Here is a 27589-nt window from a genome sequence, read left to right on the forward strand (position 1 = left end):
CTGGAAAAATGACTATTGAAGCCTGTGGGGCATGAATTGCAGGGAGCCAGTTATTACTGTGGAGGACAGAACGAATAAAGGCCCAAATTTAGGTAATAGAATAGGGGTTCCGGGAAATGACCAAATGTACTTAAGAAAGATTTGGTGAGGAGGCAAAAGTCTGAATTGATCCAGGGTTGGGAGTTTGCAGGGACAAGGGATGAGGGTTTGAGGGTTTGAGGATGTGATAACCAACTATGGGGAGAGAACAGAAATGAGGTGAGTGATAAAGTGAGGAGGAAATAGAGTGGTCCTCAGACTGAAGGACTATTTAAAGCAGCCTTGGGCAAACTACGGCCCGCGGGCCAGATCCGGCTGTTCTATCCGGTTCTCTTGCTCTCCCCTCCGCTCCTTTACTTTGAATTTATATTAGTTCACACAAACACTCCATCCATGCTTTTGTTCCGGCCCTCCGGTCCAGTTTAAGAACCCATTGTGGCCCTCGAGTCAAAAAGTTTGCCCACCCCTGATTTAAAGGGTGGAGGGTGTACTTTGATATGATCGAAGAATGGGCACTGTACACATATTCTGAGTGGCCATGACTTTTACATGCACTGCCTCCTGCCCCCACCCTGCCGCCAGCATCCAGAATTATTGGAGCTGAATAGTTGAAGGAACTGAGATAGGGCGTTGGCCAAATCTCCCACAAAGAAACAAAACTCCACCGAGGATGAGATGGGCATTGCATTCAGGTGTCAAAGTTGTCAGTGAAGGTGAGCTGCCACCTGGAGGCCTGGTAGTGAGCGATGGGGCTGGGTAATGCATTAACCTCTGGGTTTTTATTCAGCCTGTGAACAAAAAACTGAAAGGATCAAAAAGGCAACCTTCCTGTTTTCCTCAACTCTGCACTTTCAAAGGCTGAGTGTTTCCCTGAAGTCAAGCTTGCCTGTTACCAAGACATTTAAACATGTCTTAGACACCACTGTGTCATATACACCTTAGGAGCATGGCTTTTCTTCCTTCTTTTTAACATTCTTATGTTTTCTATACATTCACTGCCTCTTTTAAAAATATATATATATATTTCTTTATTTCAGAGAGGAAGGGAGAGGGAGAGGGAGAGAGAAATAGAAACTTCAATGATGAGAGAGAATCATGGATCGGCTCCCTCCTGCATGCCCCACACTGGGGATCGAGCCCGCAACCCAGGCATGTGCCCCGACTAGGAATCAAACTGTGACCTCCTGGTTCATAGGTCGACGCTCAACCACTGAGGCTCACTGCTCTTGATAACTTTTAATTTTAAACGCACACACATAAAAGTTTCAAATAGTGTACAAGGAACACTTGTACACCCTTTACCCAGGTTCAACTATTTTTTAAAATATATTTTATTAATTTTTTACAGAGAGGAAGGGAGAGGGATAGAGAGTTAGAAACATCGATTAGCTGCCTCCTGCACACCCCCTACTCAGGATGTGTCCACAACCAAGGTACATGCCCTTGACTGGAATCGAACCTGGGACCCTTCAGTTCGCAGGCCGACACTCTATCCACTGAGCCAAACCGGTCAGGGCCAGATTCAACTATTGCATTTTGTCCTGTTGCCTTGATAGTCACTCTCTCTTTTTTAATTTACACATGCATATACAATTTTCCCCAAAGCATGGATTAGTTGGAGACATTATGCCCCTTCACCCCAAAAGCTTCGGGGTGTAATTCTTAAGAACAAGGACATTCTCTCTTTTTTTTTTCAATTTTTTTTATATATTTTATTGATTTTTTACAGAGAGGAAGGGAGAGGGATAGAGAGTTAGAAACATCGATGAGAGAGAAACATCGATCAGCAGCCTCCTGCACACCCCCTACTGGGGATGTGCCCGCAACCAAGGTACGTGCCCGCAACCAAGGTACATGCCCTTGACCGGAATCGAACCCGGGACCCCTCAGTCCGCAGGCCGACGCTCTATCCACTGAGCCAAACCGGTTTCGGCAAGGACATTCTCTTATATAATCACAGCACACTGACCTAAGTCAGGAACTTGAATGTTGCTACAAAGTTATTATTTAATCCACAGTCCTTGTTCCACTGTGTCGGTTGCCCCCATAATGTCTCCTATAGCAATTTTTCTTTCCTGATCCAGGATCCATTCCAGAACCACACATTATGATTTACTTGTAAAATCTCCTTAGTTTCTTTTTTAAAAAATAATTTTTATTTTTCCATTGATTTTTAGAGAGAGTGGAGGGGAGAGCCAGAGAGAGAGAGAGAAACATTGATTGGTTGCCTCAAGCCTACAACCGAGGTACATGGCCTTGACTGGAATCGAACCCGGGACCCTTCAGTCCGTGGGCCAAGGCTCTATCCACTGAGCCAAACTGGCTGGGGCTCTCCTTAGTTTCTTTTCACTTGAAATGGTTCCTTGGCTTTTCTTTGTATTTCTTGACCTTGACATTTTTTTGAAGAATATGGGCCATTCATTTTGTGGAAGGTCCTTTAGTTCGAGTTTGTCTGATGTTTCTTCAGGATTAGGTTCAGGTTGTGTATTTCTGGCAAGAAGACCACAGGAGGGATGTTGGGTCCTTCTCAATACATCATAGTAGGGGGCACATGATGTCGGTTTGGACCAATTTGAGATCTTTTTAATTGTACAACAACGGAACATTCTTTAGCTTTATTTTTTCCCATTTGACAGGCATCTTGCATTGCAGTACATGTTTATTTTTTGCACAAGCATGTTAATGGGAAGTTTCTAAATTATTTTTGATTAATTGCAAACAGCCAAGGTGCAATAACCTGGTGTTTTTTAAGGAAGCAAGTTTAAAATAATATACATTTGCCTGGCCGGTATGGCTCAGTGGTTGAGCATTGACCTATGAACCAGAAGGTTGTGGGCTCGATCCCCAGTGTGGGGGGTGCAGGAGGCAGCCGATCAATGATTCTCTTTCATCATTGATGTTTCTATCTCTCTCCCCCTCTCCCTTCCTCTCTGAAATCAATAAAAAATCTATTAAAAAATAACATACATTCATTTTCACTTATGGAGCTTTTATGTCAATAGATATACTCAGATTAAAATATATCTACTATCTATTTCAGACAAAAATGAGAAAACTACATATTTGTAAATAATTTAGAAAAAATGTGATTTGAGATTATTAAAGGACAAACTTCCTGATGCAATGAACAAATTTTTATTATTTTTTTGAAAATCTAATTGGCTTTATTAAATGAATCATAAATCGGGCAGCATCTATCTAGCAACTAGAAGGGTGCTCCCCAATGAACATATGTTTAAAATATCAATATTCACATTTCCTTCAAGTGTAAGACCCTTATGATTAACATGCTGACATGCCAGTTAATCTACTCTAAAACCAGAAGAAACTATGGTTTAGTGGGAAGGACTGAATTATCATGTGTGGTGTGGATCTTAACAGTAACTGCTGCATAACGATTTGCAGCAGATTCGCAGAGACTGGAAGAGGGGGGTCATGGGACTGGTGATGCCAAGAGGAAGAAGCTGAAAATGGAGCCAAAGAAGAGTTTAAAATAAGAGCTGTGTCAACATGCATAAATTCACTTGCTTTGAAGAAGCTGCAATGGGATCCAGGAACAGGAAAAAAAAATATTGTTTTGCCTTTGCGTGCCAAAATGTAATCTCTCCTTTTCTTCTACTCTTTCCTTAAAACAACAATTGTCTGCATGTAGGATGAGTGTGTTTTAAATGAGCCATTCAGTGCTCCCCCCCCCCCCCCCGCTCTCATTTCCAGTACTGAGCGGCAACATGATAGATTAGAAATTCTCCTGACTTTGGAGTCAGACTGGCCCATGTTCTAAGCCTTGCTCTGCCACAGACTGCCGTGTGGCCTTGAGCAGGTTGCTTGGCCTTAGTCTCTATGTCTTTAAACAGGAAAAGAAACTTTGCTGGGTTGGGAGGGTTAGAAATGACATATATAAAGAACTCACAGTACTTTACGTACTGTGGCCCATAGTGGACATTCCATAATGGAAGTGGGACAGAAGGACAGAGAAGAGAGCCCTGGCTTAGGAACTGGGGCATCATGGTCCTGGGCCCTAAGCCTTCATTTTACTATCAAGCACCTGACCTTGGGTTGCTCCCTCAAACTCTCTGGGTTTTAGTCGCATTAAGGAAGGCGTATTGGGCCCTAACCGGTGTGGCTCAGTGGATAGAGCATCGACCTAAGGACTGAAAGGTCCCAGGTTCGATTCCGGTAAAGGGCATGTACCTTGGTTGTGGGCGCATACCCAGTAGGGGGTGTGCAGGAGGCAGCTGATCGATGTTTCTCTCTCATCGATGTTTCTAGCTCTCTATCCCTCTCCCTTCCTCTCTGTAAAATATCAATAAAATATATTAAAATAAAATAAAATAAAATGGGAGTTGCCCTCTAAACCCCCAGGTACCCACCATTTGGACTGGGGCAGAGGAAAGTACCAGTTAAACAGCAGTCTTAACTCATCAGTAATAACGAATTCTTCCATGGGGCTTTCTATGTGTCAGGCTCTGTTCACTACTCTAAGTACTATACTTCTGTGAATTTATTTAAACCTCAGGATAACTGTATGAAAGTGGCGCAGTTATACTTCCTTCACAGATGAAGAAACGTAGAAAGATTAGATCATTTGCCAAAGGTTACCTGCAAACAAATGGAATAATCAAGATAAGGATCCAAGCTTTGCGCAGTGGCAGTATCGTAGCCAATGAGGTTTATCCAAGGCGTGATTATTGCTAATTGAAAAAAGAAAAAAAAGATAAGGATCCAGGCTGGCCAACAAAAGGCCCTGAACCTAATCATTCCGTGGACTGCTACTCTAGAGACTACGGGAGAAAGGAATCAATCTTATGGGAAAATAGATATTTAACTAGCACGAACAGTTGAGAATTTACTTACATCTTCCAACTAAATGGTGCACTCAGACAAGAAGCCAGGGCATTACTTTTGGGACCAAAACACACTCTATTATTTGCTTTGGTAGCACTTTTGATTGTGTCATTACTTGGGGCACTTAGGTAATGCATTGCAACGATTAAGTCTCCCTCCCCTGTAATGTGCCATTCTTTGCCAGAAATGAGAGGAAAAAAGGAAGTGGGGTTGCACAGTGTTTCATGTGGAGAAATGAGGGCTTTGTAAAGAGGCTCAAGTGGAGATTCTCTTTTTTTTATTTTTTTTAAATATATTTTATTGATTTTTTACAGAGAGGAAGGGAGAGGGATAGAGAGTTAGAAACATCGATGAGAGAGAAACATCGATCAGCTGCCTCCTGCACGCCCCCTTCTGGGGATGTGCCCGCAACCAAGGTACATGCCCCTGACCGGAATCGAACCCGGGACCCTTCAGTCCGCAGGCCGACGCTCTATCCACTGAGCCAAACCGGTTTCGGCAAGTGGAGATTCTCTTAAGAAAGGCAGGCCTGGTGTATCATTTCAGGGCTGAGTGATGGAGCTTCAGACTTTCAATCTTTCCCTCCAAGTCAGGTTTTCTCAAACTGGAGGAACCCTTTGGGGGTGGGTGGACGTGTCCTAGCACACTGAGAGTCTGTGGGGTGAGGAGTGTCTGCAGAGTAATGGCAGAAACTGACCTGTCATCCTTTTGTGTTCCACATGCTAGTTCTAGAAAGGCTAGCGGGGACACAATGAGGATGATGACCGGCACTTGGAGCGCTGGCTTGAAATGTCTTGAGGAAAGCCTTTTTATAACTTACTTTTCTTTTCTTTTTTTAATAAATCTTTATCGTTCAGTTTATTACAGTTGTTCCTCTTTTTTCCCCCCATAGCTCCCCTACACCCGGTCCCCACCCCACCCCATGCCCTTACCCCGCCCCCCACTGTCCTCGTCAATAGGTGTAAGATTTTTGTCCAATCTCTTCCTGCACCCCCACACACCCCCTTCCCCCTGAGAATTATCAACTTTTCTTTTTCTTTCTTTCTTTTTTTTTTAATCTTCACCTGAGGATATTTTTCCATTGATTTTTAGGGAGAGTGGAAGAGAGAGGGAAAGACAGAGAGAAACATCGAGGTGAGACAAACACATCGACTGGTTACCTCCTGCAGGAGCCCGACTAGGGCCCGGGCTGGGGAGGAGCCTGCAACCAAGGTACGTGCCCTTGACCGGAATCAAACCTGGGACCCTTTGGTCTGCAGGCTGATGCTCTATCCACTGAGCCAAACCGGCTAGGGCTAATTTACTTTTCTTAAATAACCCTCCAGAAAATTCTACCAATGAACTCTTAAAGACCTTCTGAATGGGCTGTGGACTGCCTGGCACCCTGGGGAAGAGAAATATGATGGGGAGCCGAAACCGGTTTGGCTCAGTAGATAGAGCGTCGGCCTGCGGACTGAAAGGTCCCAGGTTCGATTCCGGTCAAGGGCATGTACCTTGGTTGCAGGCACATCCCCAGTAGGAGGTGTGCAGGAGGCAGCTGATCGATGTTTCTCTCTCATCGATGTTTCTAACTCTCTCTCCCTCTCCCTTCTTCTCTGTAAAAAATCAATAAAATATATTTTAAAAAAAAGAAATATGATGGGGAACAGAGTGGGAATGGAATGGCGGTCACCCTCATCTCCCTCTCCCAACACCTGATCTCATCTCAGAGAACTGGGTCTCTCTTGGGGTCTTTGGAGTGTCGAGCATGATGTTCCATTCCTCAGTTCATTTCGAAAGACACAGATATTGAGGGCCTACACTGTGCCAGGCATGGTGCCAAGCAATGGGAGTGCAAGGGTGAAAAATCAGGAGTCCCAAAGGAGCTAGGTGCCTTGGAGAGAGAGAGAAACATCAATGATGAGAGAGAATCATTGATGGGCTGTCTCCTGCACACACACCCCACTGGGGATCGAGCCCACAACCCAGGCATGTGCCCTTGACTGGAATCGAACCCGGGACCGTTTAGTCCCCAGGCCTATGCTGTATCCACTGAGCCAAACCGGCTAGGGCCACACCGCTTCCTGATTTGACAGTGGCACCTGTGGCTTAACATTGGCATCTCCTATTGCTTTGTTTTTGTTATTTTGTTAATCCTTGCTGGAGGATATTTTTTCCTATTGATTTTTGGAGAGTGGAAGGAGGGGAAGGAGGGGAGCGACAGAAAGAGAGACACATCGATGTGAGAGAGACACATTGATTGGTTGCTTCCTGCACGCGCCCCGACTGGGGCCAGGGAATGAGCCTGCAATCCAGGTGCCCTTGACCAGGAATCAAATGAGAGACCCTTTGGTTCATGGGCCGACGCTCTAACCACTGTACACACTGGCCAGGGCTGTTTTTTAAAAATGTATTTTTATTGATTTCAGAGGGAAGGGAGAGAGAGAAGCATCAATGTTGAGAGAGAATCATTGAGCAGCTGCCTCCTGCACGTCCCCTACTGGGGATTGAGCTCGCAACCCTGGCATGTGCCCTTGACCAGAATCCAACCCTTCAGTCTGCAGGCCCACGCTCTATCCACTGAGCCAAACCAGCCAGGGCTGGTTTTTTTTGTTTTTTTTAAACAAGGCCGATGCCCAGGCTGGACTTCATGGGCTGGGGCGCCAGCAGGGGTAGGCTTTAAAGCTTCCAGCTGATCCAGTGTGCAGCCAAGTTGGAAACCCTGTGCCAAAGATTCCGGGCCCCCCTCAGTTACACTCTTTTTAATCAGAAATTTAATCGTGTTCAACTAGCTGGGGGAAGCCCACATTCATCTGCAAAATGGCGGGGGACTCATCCAGATTTCTGTCAACCATTCGCACCCTAATAACTAAGGCCAGGTTTTTAAAGAACGGAAGTGATTTCATCACAGCTGCATACAGTGGGCAGGGAGGCGGAATGTCTCCAAGGGTCCCAAGTGGACTGGTGAAAGAGCAAAAACAAACAAACAAACAAAAAAAACAGTAAAACCGAAAGTTCTGGCTTTGATGACAGGTGCAGCTGCTAGTGGCTGCCAGCCCCCTACCTCTCTTCACAAGGAAGGTTGGGGACAGCAGCACAATGACTGGCCTCTGGAATCTGACAGCCTGGGACAGTGTCCAGTTAGCACTGTCTCCCCGTTTCTGCCACCACCACCTTCTCCTTTTTAATGGAGGGCTCTTTCCCATTTGGACTTCCTTCTTCCTGGTTGGTAGTTACTGGTGCTAACTGCAGGACAGTGTGGCTCCTCCTCAGAGTTTATAAAACTCGGTTGCAGCCCAGCTGGTGTGGCTCAGTGGTTGAGTGTCAACCTATGAACCAGGAGGTCACAGTTCGATTCCCGGTCAAGGGCACATGCCCCGGTTGCAGGCTCGATCCCCAGTGTGGGGCGTGCAGGAGGCAGCTGATCAATGATTCTCTCTCTCATTGATGTTTCTATCTCTCGCTCCCTCTCCCTTCCTCTCTGAAATCAATAAAAACACAATAACAACTCTGTTGCAGATGTTCAAGCTGGGCTGACTAAGCAGGTGGGTCCTGGTGAATGTGAGTTTTGGCACTAAACCTATGGTTTTTCACCTTCAGCGTTGACTTCATTTTAGTTACTATTGGCACTGCCCTCTAGTCATACCCCCCCCCCCCAGGAACACACCTGGAGTGGAACAAGCAGGCGTTCTTCTCCTTGTAGAGGGGGAGAAGGCACACCGTGGGGCATCACAGCAAGAGGGTGTCAGGAAGGCCCACATGTAAGATTGGGCCCATATTAGGTGTTTGGGGGAACATTTAAGGAAGCCAGGCATTGCTCAGGACTGGGGGCAGGGTAATTCCATGACTGGGTGCCTTAAACAATGCCATCTGGAAGCGGAGAAGATTAGACAGAGGCTGTGATGGGTAAAGAAGCAGCCATCACTCATTACCCAGGATTGGGGGATGTTTGGTGACGTTTGTGGTTGGACGAGGTTCAGGTTCACATGTTCTCCATGTTCAGACATGATTCTGGAGTGGTCTTTTTTTAAATATATTTTTATTGACTTCAGAGAGAAAGGGAGAGGGAGAGAGAGACAGAAACATCAATGATGAGAAAGAATCATTGATCGCCTGCCTCCTGCGCGCCCCACACTGGGGATCGAGCCCGCAACCTGGCATGTGCTCCTGACCGGAATTGAACCTGGGACCTTTCAGTCCGAAGGCCAGCGCTCTATCCACTGAGCCAAACCAGTTAGGGCATGGAGCGGGCTTGTTTTTGTCTTGTCCCCTGCTGCTCAGAGGATGGCCTTATTTGATGTGGATATTCTGGGGAACTGCTTATGTTCAACAGGAAAGTGTGTGTCTGCTCCAGGAGCGCAGGGGCTGCATTGATTGTCTCGGGCCTCCCTTTTGGCCAAGAGCAGATGAGGTGGGTCCAGAGGACACTGGTCCATGACATCCACATTTTCGCCATTGCCAAGATCTTGTTGATTAAAAGGTTGCTTCCAGAATGCAGGCTGTAGTTGGGTGTCTCCTGGTTTTTTGTTGTGGGATTCTGGCAATTTCCAGAAACTGTAACATAAGCAATTCCCACAAACAAAGGGATTATTCATCCTGTAACTAACCTTGAAGCCCGGGGCCTAGATTATAAAACCCAGGCAATGAGAACAGGTTCCAGAATCCAAATAGGTACTCATAGTTCAGGAGGGGATTTAAAGAGGCCTCAATCCCTTGGTTCCTGGCCATGTCCTACCTTTAACAACCTTGCCAGGATGGTGTCACGGGTAGGTGACACATGCATTGAGGACATCCTTACAATAACTCCTAAAGCTACCCCAATGTCAGTTCCATATACACTGAGTGGCCAGATTGTTATGATCTCTGAATGCATAATCATCTGGCCACTCAGTGTATATCCTATATAATAAAAGGCTAATATGCAAATTGTCCCCTCGACCAGGATTTCAACCAGCAGGCAGGCCGGCCAACCGCCCATGTCCCCTCCCCCTGGCCAGGCTGGCCGGACCCCACCCATGCACAAATTCATGCACTGGGCCTCATATATATATATATATACTGAGTGGCCAGATTATTATGAGTTCAGAGATCCTAATAATCTGGCCACTCAGTGTAGAGGCCCATTGATCTCCGATGTTCTGCACCTCATGAAGCATTTTTGTTAAATTCCACTTTTGTTACGGCTATCCGATTAGTTTGGGGCAAAGCAGCTCAAGGATTTTCACCTCTGTCTATGTTGCTTCTGCAAGGTGAGGCCCTAGCACAGCAGGACACAAGCTGCTGAGCAGGACTGGCTACATAATTTGCAGGCCCAACGCAAAACAAAGACACAGGGCTCCTTGTTCAAAAATTAGAGCATTAAACCAAGTGCAGGCTCCTCTGAGCCCTTGACAATGTGCCACTGCACAGGTTATGCGCCCCAGAGGCCCACCCTGCTGCCGAGTGGGGAGAGGCACACTTGAGACCGGTGGAGCCACAATGCCATTCAATGTGGCCAAGGACAACTTGTGTTCCCAGTAACCTGACTCCCGAGGAAAGCAAGAACTGAAGAATATCCCAGGAAGAAAGTAGGAGCTGCAGGCTGAAGTATAAGGACTGAAAGCTGAGAGAGAGTAGCTACAGGCAATTGAGAACCTGGGAACCACAGAAGAAAGGAAAACATACAAACAGGTGGCTGTGGGTGGGAAAAAATTAATGCGTTGCTAAAAAGGGGATTCCGTTCTTAATAGAATAGTGTGTTGAAGAAAACTTGTGAAGACATTGCCCAGTTCTTGTAGAAAGGTGAAGGATAGCCCCAGAAGGTTTGGCTCAGTGGATAGAGCGCTGGCCTGCAGACCAAAGGGTCCTGGGTTCGGTTCTGGTCAAGGGCAGGTACCTAGGTTGCAGGTTCCTCCCCTGGACACTGATCGGGGCACGTGCAGAGGCAAACAATCGATGTGTTTCTCTCACATTGATATTTCCTTCTGTCTTTCCCTCTCTCTAAAAATCAATGGGAAAATATCCTCGAGTGAGGATTAAAATAAAGAAAGAGAGAGAGAAAGACAGAAAGAAAAAGAAAGAAAGAAAGAAAGAAAGAAAGAAAGAAAGAAAGAAAGAAAGAAAGGTGAAAGATTCAGCAAAACAGGACTAGTGGCTGCCTGCAGGAGAGATGAGTTTAATATGAGGTTCTTCTGGTTTTGTGGATCTAAAATTTGTCCAGCCAGTACAGCAATTCACGTGCCGAGAGGCAAGATAGGCACAAAAGAGTGATGGCAGGATGGAGGCATTTGCCCAGTGATTTTGTCACTGTAATAAAGGAGAGCTTTAATGCACAGCCATTGATGTTGTTTCCTTTACCACATCTTGTTGAACACCAGCCACACCAAAGTCAAAGACAAGCGCAGAGCGGGAAGGTTCACTGCCACGGATGGAAGCATCAGGGATGGAGGCGCAGCTCTAGAATCTGTAATTTCCCAGATCAACGTTAACAACGTTATCCCCTCACTTGCTTCTCACCCATTCTCATTTTGCATAAAAAATGTGGGTAACTTAAATGCCCAGGTGTTTTTCTATTCGGTCCTGAAACGCAAAGCGGACCCTGGCTAATAAGAATGGCCATCATATTTCTAATGGGCTTAACTGTAGTATGGGAAGAGTTAAGAAAAAGGCGGCAGTGCAGTACTTTAAGACTACAGGGTGGATCCTAGCATTTTATTTTCTTGACTTGGCCGGGAAATAAGAGGGGCCTTGGTTTGGGGGCTGGTCTGGGAGCAGTAGAGCGGGTGGGCCCCCCGGAAGTCGTGCTGCGCTGTTTAAACCTAAGGTGACCTAACGGATGGCGGGAGCGCCCGCCCGATCCTGGGCGCGGGGCGCGGCCATTGGTGACGCACGCCGGGGAGCGCGGGGCCCACGTTTCCACCATCGCATTAGCGAGGCCTCACCCCTGCGCTCCAAGTTCGGGGCTGCGGGCGTCCGCGCTTCCTCCCTCCCGGAGGCGGGCCCGACCCCGCCCCTGCGCCCCGGGTGGCTCCCGGCGGTCCCTCCCACCTCCTATCCTCGGCCTCCCCGGCGCGGCGCAGTCCCACCAGCCGCTGGCTGAGCCGTCGCGCGGACCCCCAGTTTCCCGCGGCCGCCTCCCCAGGCATGGCCCAGGGCCTCGCCTCACTATGGCAGCAGCACGGCACAGCACGCTCGACTTCATGCTCGGCGCCAAAGGTGAGGACACGCGGCCGCCACCTGCCCCGCCGCCCTCGCCGCCCGGAGAGCCGGGGCCCGGCGAGGCGCACGCCGCGGCCGAACAATGCGCCCTGTGGGACCATGTGCACCGGCGGCCGGGGGGAGGCCGCGCTCAGATCGCGCCCCGCTCCGTCCCGGCCGCAGCGCAGGGCCTGGGCGGGGGGGGGGGGGGGCCGCGCCGGGTGCCTCCTCCCAGCCAAGCCTCCCTCTGGGGCCCGGGTCGCCAAGCAGCCCCCCAGGCGGGACAGCCATGGGGCGGGGGTGCAGGGGCGGCGGCGGAGCGAGGCGTGGATGGCGCGGGGCCGCCCGCGTGACCTTTTCCTGTTTTCCGCGGCGGGTAAATTCCCCCACGGGGATGGGGACTCCCCTCGCGGGAGCTGGGGCTGGGGAAGGACCGCTCCGCGCTTGCAGCATTCTTAGGCGACTGCGTGGGAGATGAATCCCCCGGAAAGGGACCGGCGACGGGAAAAGGAAATGATTATTATTATGTGGGGTGTTGTATGGGGCAGGGGGGGGGGGTTGAGGTCTAGGCGCGGGATCCCGATCTCCCCGAATCCGCGAGGCTTAGAAGACTGAGAGGCGACCAGAACCGAGGGCTGAGGAAATAGGAACCGTGTGCGGGAATTATGATGGGGAGTGGTATTTTGCAGGCTTTTCTCTGGGTGCTTTTAACGTGGGGGGAGGGGGAGGACTGCGGGCCTGGTTTTCTGATGGCTTTTAAACCTGTGAGAGCTGTAAATTGCGATCTGCCTTTCCCGCATGCCCCCCTTGGAGCATCTCGTCCATATCCTGCTTTTTCAGTGTTTTCCTTGAATTGGATGGATCAGCCTTTTTTGTTACCATTGAAAACATTGACTTTCTCACTTTCTCTTCCCGATTTTTGAACTTCTGAGTACTTACTTTGCATTTTCTTCCCCAAATTAAAGGATCTGGAAGGCACAAGACTTAAAAAGTGAGGACTGGAGGAAGGTCTAGGTTTGCGCCCTGCCCTTCATGATTGGCCCTGCATGTGACTTTGGCCTTGTTTCTCCTCCTGAGTCTCATCTTCCCCCTGGTAAAAAAAAAAAAAAAAAAATGGGGCGGGCTGGGGGGGGGGGCGGAGAACAGTGCAGACTTCATTGGGCTTTTAATATTAAGGGAGTTGCCGTAAAACACTACGAGGTTGCTAAGTAATCTCATTGTATTTGGGTGGTCTGGAAGTGCCCTGGAGAAAACAAAAGCTTTTTTTAGTTCCCACATTTCTTAGGTGAGGATGGAGGGAAAGGAGACTGCTGGGAAGAATCCGGAGGTAAAATGGTGATTGGGGAATGTGGCTGGTGGGGTGTGAGATAGCTAAGGTTTTGTTGAGTAGTCACCCTGCCAGCTAAAGCTGATAGTGCTGAGTGAAGATTGTAGCATACTCAATTTATTTATATATATATTTAAAAATGTATTTTTATTGATTTCAGAGAGGAAGTGAGAGGGGGAGAGAGCGAGAGAAACATCGATGAGAAAGAATCGTTGATTGGCTGCTTCCTGCAAGCCCCAGCTACTGGGGATCTAGGCTGCAACCCAGGCATGTACCCTGACCGAGAATCCAATCATGATCTGGTTCATAGGTCAACCCTTAACCATTGAGCCATACTGGCCAGGCTGTAGCATACTCCATTTAGAGGTGAGGAGGTTGAGTGAGAATGGAGGAATACCTAGCTGCTAAGCGGTGAGTCCGACAGGGGTCCTCAAACTTTTTAAACAGGGGGCCAGTTCACTGTCCCTCAGACCGTTGGAGGGCCGGACTATAGTTTAAAAAAAACAAAAACTATGAACAAATTCCTATGCGCACTGCGGGCCTGGGATGAGTCGGCTGCTAAGCAGGACAGGCAGCGGCACCCGGCGGGCCGGATCACTGTCCTCGGCGGGCCGCATGTGGCCCGCGGGCCGTAGTTTGAGGACGCCTGGTCTAGGAAGTGACCCTGATGGTAAGCACCTGTGAGCACGCACCTGGACTTAGCATGAGTGTCTAGGCTAGGGTCTTAGGCTCTAAAGAGGGTACTCTCTGGATGAGGCACAAAGATTCTGGCACTTTACTCAGTTTGAGTGTCCCTGCCTGAAGCCGTAACAGCTTTCGGCTTAATTTGGATGTTGCCTGCCGAAATGATGGCTGCTTCTGTGTCCTGTTGTAAAAGTGGGGGAAAACCTTCACATAACTGTATGAAGAAAAAGTGAGAGAACTTGAACACTGCCTGACACTGGCCAGAGAGGGAGAGGGAACCATGGATGTGCAGTTTGGAAGGGAGCAGGAGGAACTGGCAGGTTCAGAGCTGGCAAGGTGTGAAAGTGACATCTAAATAATTTAGTTGTGCCAAGAGAAAGTAAAGGGAAAAAGATCGAGGCGTATTCCCAGCCATTTATTCTTCATTCCCAGCCTGTTAATCTTTAAGTTGAGAAAGTTTTGATGGCACGGTGAAGAACATTCTGGAAAGGAATAATTCTAAGGAAGGGGATGTGTGTGTAAGCATGCATCTATGTTAGATCTTGAGTTCCCTACAGGAGTGTTTCGGCAGTACGAGAAGTCTGGTTGTTATTGTATTCCCCCCATCATTTGATATGGGGGGAGGCATGTCACCTCGCTTGTCAGTAGGTATCCAACCTTGTAAAATAAAGGGGCCTGGCTAGACTAGGCTCTTGTAAGTTCTTTTGGTTTTCATTAAAGGGCACTTTATGAGAGATCTACCACCTGTGAGGTCTCCAAAAACATTTATTTTAATTGTTAATAATGAGTCCAACTATACTACTCTTGGCACAAGTATTGCATGTGACTCAAGGGTGAGTCAAAGCCTGTGGAGCCTTGATTTATGTTCTTTTTCCCATTTGTCAGTATTTTTTCCTAATCCTACAGTTCTGTGATGTGATTTTAATGGAATTAAGCTTGAAGCATATAGTTATGTTACTGTGATTCCATATAACTTGGTTACCAATGCAAGCCAGGCGCACACAACAGCCACTGGCCACTAAGGGCAATTTTACGTTGGGCCTGGTGCTGCCTTTTGAGCATGCTGGCTGATGAGGTAACCCGGAAACTTTAATGCTTGCTTAAAAAAAAAAAAAAGCCCCATCTTTGGTCATCTTGCAAGTGAAGTACTGGACTCTGAGGACTCTTGAGCCCAGAAAACATTTTGTGATTTCTCAACCTGAGGGGATAACAAGAATAAACATGTCCCGTGTTTGTATAGTTTAAGGATCTCTATAGCGGTGGAGGATACCTTGTATGTTTCTAGTTGGACATGCTAGGCAGCCAGCATGCGGGTAAACAGAGATGCCCTTTTAGAGCCCAGTCTCTGGTTGGCCAATTAGCTCTGGAAGGTCTATCAATTCTTTTGATGTTCATCTTCCCCCTAGGCTGGGAGCATCTCTGAAGGCAGATCTCCAGGGTCTGTATTCTGGAAATAGCTCTGAAACATCATAGATGTTTGATAAGTGCTGGTTAAGTGGGCCCTATGGGTGTTACGGTAAATGTGGAAAGCTAGCTCAAGAGCACTAGGGGAAAACAGGCCCATATTTACATTAATTAGAATTGAGGATGAGTCCTGAGTGGGAAAACCTGGCTGATGCTGTTACGTTTGTCTTTTGGACCACTGACTGATACTTTATATAGCAGGGCGGAAAGTGACTGCATCACTCATTCACGAATTCGTTTCATAATAAAAGTCTTGTTTATAATAAATTAAGAACAGAAGGTTTAGGCTAGGGGTTCTTAACTTCTTGTGCCTTTGACCCTCATAAGGGAAGCTTGTGGAGCTCTTCTCAGAACAAGAATTTTAAATGTATAAGATAACCCAATTCTTTAAAATGCAACTTGCAAATTTAAAACTATAATAAGATGTGTGGCATAGTAACATGTGCTTCTTTAGTGACACATTAAATAACATGACCTAGCAGCAGGCCGAATAGTAGGCCATAATTTCGAAGGAGAGCGGAGAAAATGTATATAAAAGCTGTGATGTGGTAAGAAAAGCTGTGATTTTATTGGCGACGATGGCCAGATATAGTTGATAATGTGTGTTTTTAACAGTATAATTGAAGAAAATGAGAAATCTTGACTCATAAAAAGTAAGGACGTGTATTTTTTCCCATCCAAGTTCACCGACCCCCCCTCCCCCTAAATTGTGTCCCCTGGCCTCTTGGGAGCCCATGGACTCAGGTACAGATCCTCTAGGAGCTAGAGAGAGAACCGGATTGCCATTTCTATATATTGTTGTTTTTTTTTTGTTTTTTTTTGAAATATATTTTATTGATATTTTACAGAGAGGAAGGGAGAGGGATAGAGAGCTAGAAACATCGATGAGAGAGAAACATCGATCAGCTGCCTCCTGCACGCCCCCTTCTGGGGATGTGCCCGCAACCGAGGTACATGCCCTTGACCGGAATCGAACCCGGGACCCCTCAGTCCGCAGGCCGACGCTCTATCCACTGAGCCAAACCAGTTTCGGCTTGTTGTTTTTTTTTAGGAGGAGGTTTCCACTCAAGGCCAGAGCTATAAGCGGAGGTCCCTGGTTGTTCTTCGAACAACTCTTTGAAAATATAAAAGCTAATATTTATGAAATGCCTCCTTGGCTAGGCATTGCCTTGCAAATTACGTTATGTAATCCTCACAACAACTTTTTGGTAGGTCTTGTTGTCTCCGTTTTAAGATGAATCCATAGGCCCATTGAAGTTTTCACCTTATTGGTGGGTGGGTAGCTGGGATTCAAAGCTACGTCTATTTGATTCCAAAGCCTTTGCTACTTCAGTAACTGGGAAGCCTCAGTTTAAGGCAGTGATTCCCAGCAGCCCCGTCTCCCTCTTCGCCCACCCCCAGGGATGTTTGGTGGTATCTGGAGACATTTTTGGTTGTCACAACTGGGGAGAACCAGGGATGCTGCTCAACATCCTACAGTGCGCAGCAGCCCCCTGGCCACCAGCATTGGCAGCACAAACTGTCAGTTAGTGCTGGAGTAGAGAACCCCAATGAAAGTTCTAACTAGGCTATTGCAGTAAATGGAATGACCCACCGTTAGCAAAATTCCCTGGTTCTTTTTTTTTTAAAGATATTTTTATTGATTTCAGAGAGAAAGGGAGAGGGCGAGAGAGATAGAAACATCACTGATGAGAGAGAATCATTGATCGGCTGCCTCCTGCACGCCCCACACTGGGGATCGAGCCCGCAACCCGGGCATGTGCCCTGACTGGGAATCGAACTGTGACCCACTGGTTCATAGGTCGATGCTCAACCACTGAGCCACGCTGGCAGGGTGGCCCCTGGTTCTTTTTGGAAGTCTCCATTATGCACAAATAGGCACGAAAGGAGGATGGCTTCCTCCAAGGTTTGCACTGGGATTGGTTAGGAACAGATGGCCACCACTTCCTACCCAACTGAGCCTGTGGCTTCAGGTGGCCCTCCCAGACGTCTGTACCTTAAGCCCATCCACCAGGCTCCCACTCTCCCTTGTATTTTTTTAAAATTTATTTTTATTGATTTCAGTGAGGAAGGGAGAGGGTGAGAGAAGATAGAAACATCAATGATGAGAGGGAATCATCGATTGGCTGCCTCCTGCACGCCCCCCACTGGGGATCAAGCCTGCAACCCTGCATGTGCCCTGACCGGACTCGAACCCGGGACTCTTCAGTCTGCAGGCCGACGCTCTATCCGCTGAGCCAAACTGGCTAGGTCACCCTTGTATTTATTTAGCTGCTTTCTGGTGGAAGCATATCGTCTTGTGGTGTTTAAAATAGCTGTAAGTTACAACCTCAACAATCCAGTTTTAAGTTCATCAAGTATTTTTGTTAATTCAAGAGTAGAAAAAGCTTTCCCCTTATCCTCTCAGCAGTATCATGAACCCTCATCCACCCTTATGATAAACAACACACCCCTCCTCCCCACTTTAACAATTAAGCCTGGGGAGGGATGCCTGGGAGTGGGAAAATGCCCACTAGGGTCCCACTCTAGATTGACTGAATTACACTCTGGGAGGGGACAGAGTTCCTGGAATTTGCCGGTTTTAACCAGTTTTCTCGCAGTAGTACTGATGTTGATTAAGTAGGTGAAGTGCTATAAAAAGATCCTCATTTAAAAACAAAACCCTTGCCCTAACCGGTTTGGCTCAGTGGATAGAGCATCGGCCTGTGGACTGAAAGGTTCCAGGTTCGATTCCGGTCAAGGGCATGTACCTTGGTTGCAGGCACATCCCCAGTAGGGGGTGTGCAGGAGGCAGCTGATCCATGTTTCTCATCGATGTTCCTCTCTATCCCTCTCCCTTCCTCTCTGTAAAAAAAAATAAGATATATATATTTTTAAAAAGAAATGAAAACAAAACCCTTTTTGTATAACTCATGGACACAGAGTTTTGTATAACTCTGTCTCTCTTTCTCTCCCCCTCCTTCCTTATCTTTCTCCCTCCCCTCTCCTCTCTCTCTACAATCAATAAAAAAAATTTTTTTATAGGATGGTGAAGGCCTGGGGCAGGGGCGGGGGTGGGCTGGAGCGGGTCAATGGGGGAAAAAAAGGGACATATGTAATACTTTCAAGAATAAGGATTAAAAAAAAATACTGTACTATGCATGTAAAAAACAAACAAAACCCTTGCCCTGACCGGGGGAGGGGGAGGTTGGGTGGAGTATCCTCCTATGCACCCTGAACAGAAAGATGGAGGGTTGATTCCCTGTCAGGGCACATACCCAGGTTGTGGGTTCGATCCCTAGTCTGGACACATTTGGGAGGGAACGGATTGATATCTCTCTCTCTCTCTCTCTCTCTCTCTCTCTCTCTGTATAAAATCAATAAAACAAACAAAATCCCCCTGGTGTCAGAAGCCTTTGGGGCACCCACCCACCTCAACCCCAATCAGCAAGTCATGAAATAACCACTACACTCTCTCAGAATCCTTGCTCACTTTTTTCCTGGCTTCAGTCCTTGGCCACAATCTCCCTACTTGTCTCCATTTTGAGGATGGACTCGATCATCAGGAACTCAACAGATCATTTTCCCTTTACCCATTTTAGAACCCCCTTGAGTGTCCTCATTGTCCTCTAGAAAAAGTCAAACTCCTTATCAACATTTATTTATTTATTTATTATCCTTATCAACATTTACAAGGTCCATTTCTACCTGGTTCTCCACATCCCTGAACACACACTTCGGTCTCACACTCCTTGTGCTTCCAAGTAGCCTGGACGCAGAATTGAAAGCTTTGGGGGAGGCGTGGTTTGACCTTTAGGTATTCTCTGGGACCTTAAGTGTATTTGAAAATGTCTTGTGGACTGTTTGGGGGGAGGTCCTCATTGGAGTCTGCCTTCATTTAGCATGCTCTTTGGCTTTTTTGGGGATTTTTTTAAAACTGCTTTCCACCAACTCTACAATAGATTCTTTTTAAAAAATTTTATGTTTCTTGTTGCAAGTATTACAGATTCCCCCTCCCCCCCATTGACCCCTTTTAACCACCTCCCCTCCCCCTACTCCACTGTGTGCATATATATACACTAGAGGCCCGTTGCAGGAAGATTCCTGCAAGAATAGGGCTTCCTGTGGTGGTCTCCACCGCCCCACCTGCTTCCCTCCCTTCTCCACTGCCCTGCTTCCCTCCCTTCTCCACCACCCCGCCTGCTTCCCTCCTTCTCCACCGCCCCGCTTGCTTGCTTCTCTGCAGCTTCGCTCCTTTCTGCAGCGTTTGGCTTCCTTCTACGCTGTCTTCAGTCTTCGCTCTACGCCTGCATATGCAAATCAACCATCTTGGTTGGGTTAATTTGCATACTCGCTCCTGATTGGCTGATGGGCGTGGCTTGTTGGAGTAGTGGAGGTATGGTCAATTTGCATGTTTCTCTTTTATTAGATAGGATTCTTTGGTTACTCTTCCACCGCTTTTCCCCCCAACCCCTTTCAGCCTGTTCCATGCTTCTATGTCTCTGGGTCTATTGTATTCAACAGAATAGATTCTTTTTTTAAAAATGTGTTTTTATTGATTTTAGAGAGAAAGGAAGGGAGAGGGGGAGAGAAACATCAATGAGAGAGAGAGACGTCAAACATCAATCGGGTGCCTCCTGCATGCCCCCTATTGGGGATTGAGCCTGCAACCCAGGCACGTGTCCTGATGAAGAATCCAACTGAAGATCTCTTGGTGCATGGGACACGCTCAAACCAACTGAGCTACACTGGCCAAAGCTACAGTAAATTCTTAAACGCACCGATTATGCCCTATTTGACTCCAGGCTGAATAATCGCACATTGCTGGGAATTTATTTTGTGAGCTTGCCATTAAAAATTTGTATAGGCCCTGGCCGGGTAGCTCCGTTGGTTAGTGCATCGTCCCAATATGCCAAGGTTGCAGGTTTGATCCTCGGTCAGGGCACCTACAAGAATCAAACAATGAATGCATAACTAAGTGGAACAACAAATTGATGTCTCTGCCTCTCTCTGTCTCTCTTTCTCTCCCCCTCCTTCCTTATCTTTCTCCCTCCCCTCTCTTCTCTCTCTACAATCAATAAAAAAATTGTTTTTATGGCCCACAATTCATTTTAGAGTGTAGTTCCAACCTTATACCCATTTCTTGAAGTCTGCAGAGGTCAAATACGACAAAATGGTTTGTGTTAGTTCTTACTTGGTAGTTCTCCAGTGTTTTACATGAGGGGATGACAGCTGTTATCAAGTCTTAACTCCATAATCCAGGCATTAGGGATGATCCCCACCCCAGCTCACTAGAGATAGGCATGTTTTCAAGTAATCTGAAGCCCTGCCTGTGATGTTTCTGAAGGAGAGCAGTTTTCCAATTCTATGTCTAATCCATAGACAATTTGTCTGGTGGGTTTTTTGGGGGGTAGGGGGCGGTTTTATTTTGCAGTGGAGGAGATATCAATTTGCAATCTTCTTTGAGTCCCCTTAATTGTATAATGAAATTGGCTGTTTGAGCGCTCACAGGCCATTGCTACCTTCTTGGGAGACAGACTGAAGTGCTGTGGTCTCTTACAGCTTTGAAAAGTTAGAGCTTCTGGTGTCAGACTTGATACCCGGGTAAGGCTTTATGATTTGAATTGAGACCACCACGGTTATACTAACCCTTGTTAGGTAAGGATTAGTTAGAAAGTTACTGGATTGTGGTTGGGTGTCTGTTTAAAAACGTGTTCAACGAAGCTGTTCTTGAGTTTAGTTTTTGCAGCCTTGGAGCTTCCGGGCATTTTAATCCACCATTTCACTGCAGTCGTAACCTAAGCCTGCTGGTGTGCCCCGCGGCTCCAACCACCATTTCATGGTCGTTTAATTACAGGCTCAGTTCTTTGGAGAAGTTGGGAAACCTCCTCAATTGAATCTGCAAACCAAGTATGTAAACCATTGCACAAATGCTCTTTTAAACCCTTACAAGTAGGCACTTTTCCAGACCCCAGAAAAAACAACTGTGGGGCCCTAAGTTGTGGTGGGCCTGGATTTCGTTAAACGGATACTGTCCTCTGTGTTCTGGAAGGAGCCACTGAGCTGGTGCATAGTTTTGATCAAATGCATTTATGTGCTAAGCCGCAAACTCCAAAGGAGCCGGTATGAGCCCGCAGGTAGCATGCTCTAGATTCCTGAGTTGACTTGACCTGCCAGGTAGTTTCACTTTGCACCTTAATTTCTCTCTTTGCATGAAGGCTCTAATGATACCCAGATCCCACACACTGTGTTGTTGGGTGGGATGTCCCATAAAATGTTTGGAAGAGTGTCAAATGGTACATAGAATACGTAACACTAATTGCAATACTTAGGGCTGAGTACCTTGAAATCGTGCCAGTGGATAAAGATGCTCAGTTATAAAGAGGTGTGAATTTAATGTACAGAAATACAGGGAAAGTTCTGCTGGCAAAGGTAGAGGCAGAAAATGATGGGTGGGCATGTGATGTGAATATTGATCTACTTATATAAAGGACCTCTTTGAGTTAGTAAAGCAGAATTTGAAAAAGACACTTTGATTTTTAAAATATTACTTCATTGGATTTGTGTTGCATGATTTCGTTTTTCTAGGATGGGAATTTCTGCAGTGAAAGCCCCAAACCAGTTTCTGGAACATTGTTATATTTCACCAAATTGTCTCTTCCGAAGGACTGCAGATCATAGTGATCAAGCCAGACTGATAGGCTAAGGGGCCTTCTGAATTTCTAGAGGGGAATATAGAATGTATCTCAAACTTGGTTCAAAATGGAACCCTTTTTCTTAGTTTTCAGGACCAGTGCCTTGGGTCACGCTTTGGGAAACAGTAATGGTGTAGGTTTTAGAAACAGTATAATACTGGAATTTTTGAACTACGTAATGCTGCAGCTGGTTTATGTGGCCCCGTTGGTTTGGGAGTTTTGAGGAAGAGGGTTGTAAGTGTGTTTGTCCAAGTGTTTGATGTTCCTAAGTGGGTTTAGTCTAAGTTGGAGAGAGAGAAAAGGGCTTATGGAGTGCAAAATTACGATAGGACTTTTTTTTTTCCGAAGCATTTTGTGAATGTTAAATTGTTAGTGGATTTCCTGTGTGTGTGTTTTTTTTCTTTGAATAAAGATCTGGCAGTTTACTTGAAGAAACTGCAGAAGCTGTTCAACTAAGGGTTCATGCATTTGTCTTTTCACATACATTTTTTTTGCTTTAAAAGCTATTTACTCGTTTTAGACTATATATAGGGTGTAGGGAAAGGGGGAACCCAGATCTGGAATCCTATCACCAGTACATAACCACTGTTGATGTTTAGTGTATGGAACTAATAAGCCATGTTCTTGTTGCATGTATAGCTAAGGAAGGCAACACAGTGTCTTGATTAAAAGTACTAGATTTTGGAGCATGACTGCTTGAGTTGGAATCTTGGTTGTACCACCACTAGCTGTGTGACCTTGGGCATGTTCTGTACCTCTCTGGCTTACTGGGCTGGCTACTTTAGTTACAGGGTTGAATAACACCAGGGAGAGTGGACATCCTTGCCTCATAACCATTCAGTATTCAGTCTGTTACCATTGAGTATAATGCTAGTTGTTGATGATCTTTATCAAGTTACTAGTAGCCCGGCGCACAGATTCGTGCACCAGTAGCTCTCTGCAGGGCCTGGCCGCTCCACGCCCGCGGCCCAGAGGCCCTCCACAGCCGGGGTGGAATGCTTGCCTTGTCGCCGCGGTGACGAAGCAAGCATTTCGCCTGGCCGCTCACACTGCCCGCTCTCAGCGGCTGCCCCCCCTGGACTAGGGGACTCAGGCAGGGCTGAGAGTACTGGGCGCCACCATCTTGTGGCTATGGGTGCCGCCATCTTTGTGATGGAGTGATGGTTAATTTGCATATTACCCTTTTATTATTATTACCCTTTTATTATATAGGATGGAAGTTCCCTTCTATTTCTTTCTTTTAAAAAATATATTTTTATTGATTTCAGTTAGGAAGGGAGAGGAGAGAGAGACAGAAACATCAGTGACGAGAGAGAATCATTGATCAGCTGCCTTCTGCATGTCCCCTACTGGGGATCGAACCCACAACCCAGGCATGTGCCCTTGACCAGAATTGAACCAGGGACCCTTCAGTCCGCAGGCTGACACTCTTATCCACCAAGGCAAACCAGCTAGGGCTATTTCTGTTTTTCTGTGAGTTTTTATTTTGAATGTCGCATAACTTTTCTTGCATCATTTAATATCATGTGATTTTTCTTCTGTAGCCTATTAATATGGAGCATTACATGGAGCTTTAAAAATATTGAACCTGGAATAAATCCTGCTGGATAATGGCTGCTTATCATCATCATTATTATTATTCACCACTGAGGACTTTTTTAAAAATATATTTTTTATTGATTTTAGAGAAGAAAGAAGAGGGAGAGAGAGAGAGAAACATCAATGATGAGAGAGAATCATTGATTGGCTGCCTCCTGCACGCCCCCTACTGGCTGACACTCTATCCACTGAGCCAAACCAGCTAGGGCTGAGGACATTTTTTACATTGATTTTTAGAGAAAGTGGAAGGGAGGAAGAGTGAGGGGAGAGAGGCAGAGAGAGAGAGAGAGAAATAAAGAGAAACATTGATGTGAGAGAGACACATCTATTGGCTGCCTCCTGCAGGTGCCCTAGTTGGTTGGGGCAGGGAATTAAACCTGCAATCCAAGTAGTTTCCCTTGACTGGGAATCGAACTTGAAACCCTTTGGTGCTTGGGTCCACTGGGTCAACACTACCACTGAGCCAGGCTGGCCAGGGCTAATTATTTTTTTATATTGTGGAAATTTTACTCGTTAAGGATTTCAAGGATTTGCCCAGGATTTGTTAAGGATTTTTGTGTTTATAATTATGAAAGATAGTGGTCTGGTCTGGAAGTTTCCTTTGGGGTCATTTGTGGTTTTGTGTTAGGATAATGGCTTCATTAAAATGAATTGGGAGGAGTTCGCTCCCTTTTTATTTTCTGGAAGAGATTATGTAGAATTGGTGTTAATTCTTTTTTAAATGTTTAGTAGAATTCTCCAGTGAAACCATCTGGCCTCAAGATTTTTCTTTTTTGCAGTTTTAAAAATTATACATTCAATTTCCTTATTAGTTAGAGGGCCGTTCAGATTATCTCTTTCATATTGGTGAATTGAGGAATCGGCCCATTTCCTTCTCAACCTGTCAAATTTATTTTCGGAGAGTTGTTTGTAGTATTCCCTTATCATCCTTTTGGTATTTGTAATGATCTCTCTTGTTTATTCCTAATATTGGCAATTGTGCCTTCTCTCATTTTTTTCTTTGTCAGTCTTGCTCGAATTTGTCAATTTTATTGCTTTTTTTCTCCTCAAAGAAATACCTTTTTGCTTCCTTTTTTTTTCAATTCCATTGATTTCTGCTATTATCCTTATTATTTCCATCCTCTCTGTTGGGTTTACTTTTCCTAGGTTCTTGAAGTAGGAGCACAGATTAGTGATTTGAGACTTTAAGTATTCTCAATCTGTAGTGCGGGGTTTCTGTTAGCTGCTAATGTCACTTCCATGTATTCTTAAAAAACAGCAGGGGCCTGGCCAGCGTGGCTCAGTGGTTGAGAGTCGACCTGTGAACCAGGAGCTCACGGTTCGATTCCCAGCAGAGCACATGCCCGGGTTGTGGGCTCGATCCCAAGTAGGGGGTGTGTAGGAGGCAGCCAATTAATAATTCTCATTGTTGATGTTACTATCTCTCCCTCCCTCTCTGAAATCAATAAAAAATAGATTTTTTTTTTTTTAAAAAAAAAGCACGGTTCCTAATTATGTAGCTTATTAGCTGGCTTCCCCCAGTCTTCCCACATTTAATAAGTTGCTAACTTGAATATAGGATATATTCCTCAGATTTTAAGAACATCGCTTCTGGAAATTCAGGTTGTAGAATTACAGCTAAGTGTCGCTATGCCTGTTGGTTAAAAATTTAGAGCTGAAACACTTTATCCCAGGAGTCAACCAACTAAGGCTCTGGGGCCAAATCCTGCTCTCTGGCCTATTTTAGTATGGCCCTCCAGCTGAGAATAAATTTGGCATTTTTAAAGGGTGGTAAAACACGTAAACACACATTTGTGACAGAGACCTGCTTTGGCCTGTAAAGCCTGACATCTTTCCTATGTGGCCCTTTACAGAACAAGTTTGCTGCCTTTTCGCCAAGTCCCGTGGCTTGCTTCAGAGCCATCTGTGAAAATGTATCAGTACAGATTCCCAGGCCCCGCATGGCCTTTTTCTCATCTGGAATCCATCAGCTCACGTGCCCCTCTCTGTGTCTGAGTTCTGACTTGTGTCCTTTGTCTTTCATCTCTGTGCTGTTCTGTGGTCACGCTTCATTGTCCAGTGCCTTCTAGGTGCTGAGTGATCTTGGAGGTCCATTCTGAAGGGGGCAGACCTAAATGTCTTCGCTGAGTCTGCCCTGGTCAAAGTCAGAAGGGAAAGTGCCGGGCCGCCTCAGGATCAGCTCTTACAGAAAGGTGATTTCTGACATCACAAAATGCAAACTCCTTTATCTCTGGAAATGTTGTTTTTTGTTGTTAATCCTTACTCACCCGGGGATATTTTTCCATTGATCTATTTTTAGAGAGAGTGGGAGAGAGAGGAAAAGACGAAGCGAAACATCGATGTGAGAGAAACACATCGATTGGTTGCCTCCTGCACGTGTCCCCACCAGGTCCCGGGCCTGGGAGGAGCCTGAGACCAAGGTACATGCTCTGGACCAAAATCGAAAACGGGACCCTTTGGTCCGCAGGCTGATGCTCTATCCACTGAGCCAAACCTGCTAGAGCTGGAAATGCTATTTTTTAAAAATATTTTTTATTGATTTCAGAGAGGAAGGGGGAGGGAGAGAGAGAAATAGAAGAGAAACATCAATGATGAGAATCATTGATCAGCTGCCTCCTGCACGCCCCCCACTGGGGACAGAGCCCACAACCTGGACATGTGTCCTTGACCAGAATCAAACTCGGGACCCTTCAGTCCGCAGGCTGACGCTCTCTATCCACTGAGCCAAACCAGTTAGGTCAGGCTATTTTATTTTTGATTCATAGCCCGGCATAGAAACTTGGCAGAAACCCCGGAACTGTTTATGGAAACATAAATGGTCATAGGTCCGACCTGTAAAGGATTCTGCCCACCTAAAGTTCGTGGGAAGAGAGCTGGATATTCCTGCGACTGGTTAATACTCCTTCCTGGATAAGAAAAGCGGCAGTCCCACAGTTACTACTTGGGGAAAGAAATCTGTTCTCCTGGGTCGAGCTGAAGGGAACCGTTGCTCTCTGACCTCAGGCCAGCCTGGAACTTGTTTTCATCCCGCTGCTCTGTGACAAGAGGGGCCAGGGGGAGGGGGCAGGTGGCAGCTGGGACCCCTTTCACACCTCATGATGGACTCCGGATGGCAGTTTTCAACTAAAGGTAAGGGCTGGTCCTATTTCCTGGTTTAGGTACCTTAAGTCTTCTCCTGTTCTCTGATCTCAAATCCTGCACGTCCCCTCTTGCCAACTGGCGTGTCTCTTTTTTTTTAAATATATTTTATTGATATTTCACAGAGAGGAAGAGAGAGGGATAGAGAGCTAGAAACATCGATGAGAGAGAAACATCGATCAGCTGCCTCCTGCACACCTCCCACTGAGGATGTGCCCGCAACCAAGGTACATGCCCTTGACCGGAATCGAACCCGGGACCTTTCAGTCCGCAGGCGGACGCTCTATCCACTGAGCCAAACCGGTTTCGGCTGGCGTGTCTCTTTTATGATGCCCAGGGCCTGCTTTCGTGTCACACCTTTAACTTCTTCCTGTTGGGATGCGTGCAGGCCTTAGAGAGGGCCCTTTACGGCCTTGACCTCGTCTCTGCCTCCTGCCTTGGTGATCATCCCCTTTTCTCTTGCACAGCTCTGGCCTGACTACTCCTTCCTCGTGTCTAAAAAGATGGCCCTCAGCCCATGGAGTCTGAGCATGCCTTATGTTGCTCGAATGATTCCTTCTGGGAGAGGGCAGGTGGGCCGGTGTTAGCACTGGGCCTCTAGTTTTATATAAGGCACTTGAGCATTTCTGGATTTTGGTGTCCATTGTATATTCAGAGTCAAGCT

General features: G+C 46.5%; 1 protein-coding gene across 4 annotated transcripts in view; it reads left to right on the forward strand.

Moving 5' to 3' along the window:
- The first annotated feature begins 11749 nt into the window (after positions 1-11749).
- The window catches only part of SMS (spermine synthase), a 59135-nt gene continuing 43295 nt past the window's right edge, over positions 11750-27589 (forward strand). Inside the window, exon 1 of one of the 4 annotated variants that reach the window (XM_080653895.1) lies at positions 11750-12057. In XM_080653895.1, coding sequence (XP_080510021.1) covers positions 12009-12057 — 49 coding nt within the window. In that variant the 5' untranslated portion in view covers positions 11750-12008. Of the gene's footprint in view, positions 12058-12292; positions 12416-25869; positions 25980-26237; positions 26917-27589 lie in introns of those variants that run through there. The other 3 variants (XM_080653892.1, XM_080653894.1, XM_080653893.1) reach the window with 3 other exon arrangements.

This window comes from Plecotus auritus (genome assembly GCF_963455305.1).
Source record: "Plecotus auritus genome assembly, chromosome: X".
Classification (NCBI taxonomy): domain Eukaryota; kingdom Metazoa; phylum Chordata; class Mammalia; order Chiroptera; family Vespertilionidae; genus Plecotus; species Plecotus auritus.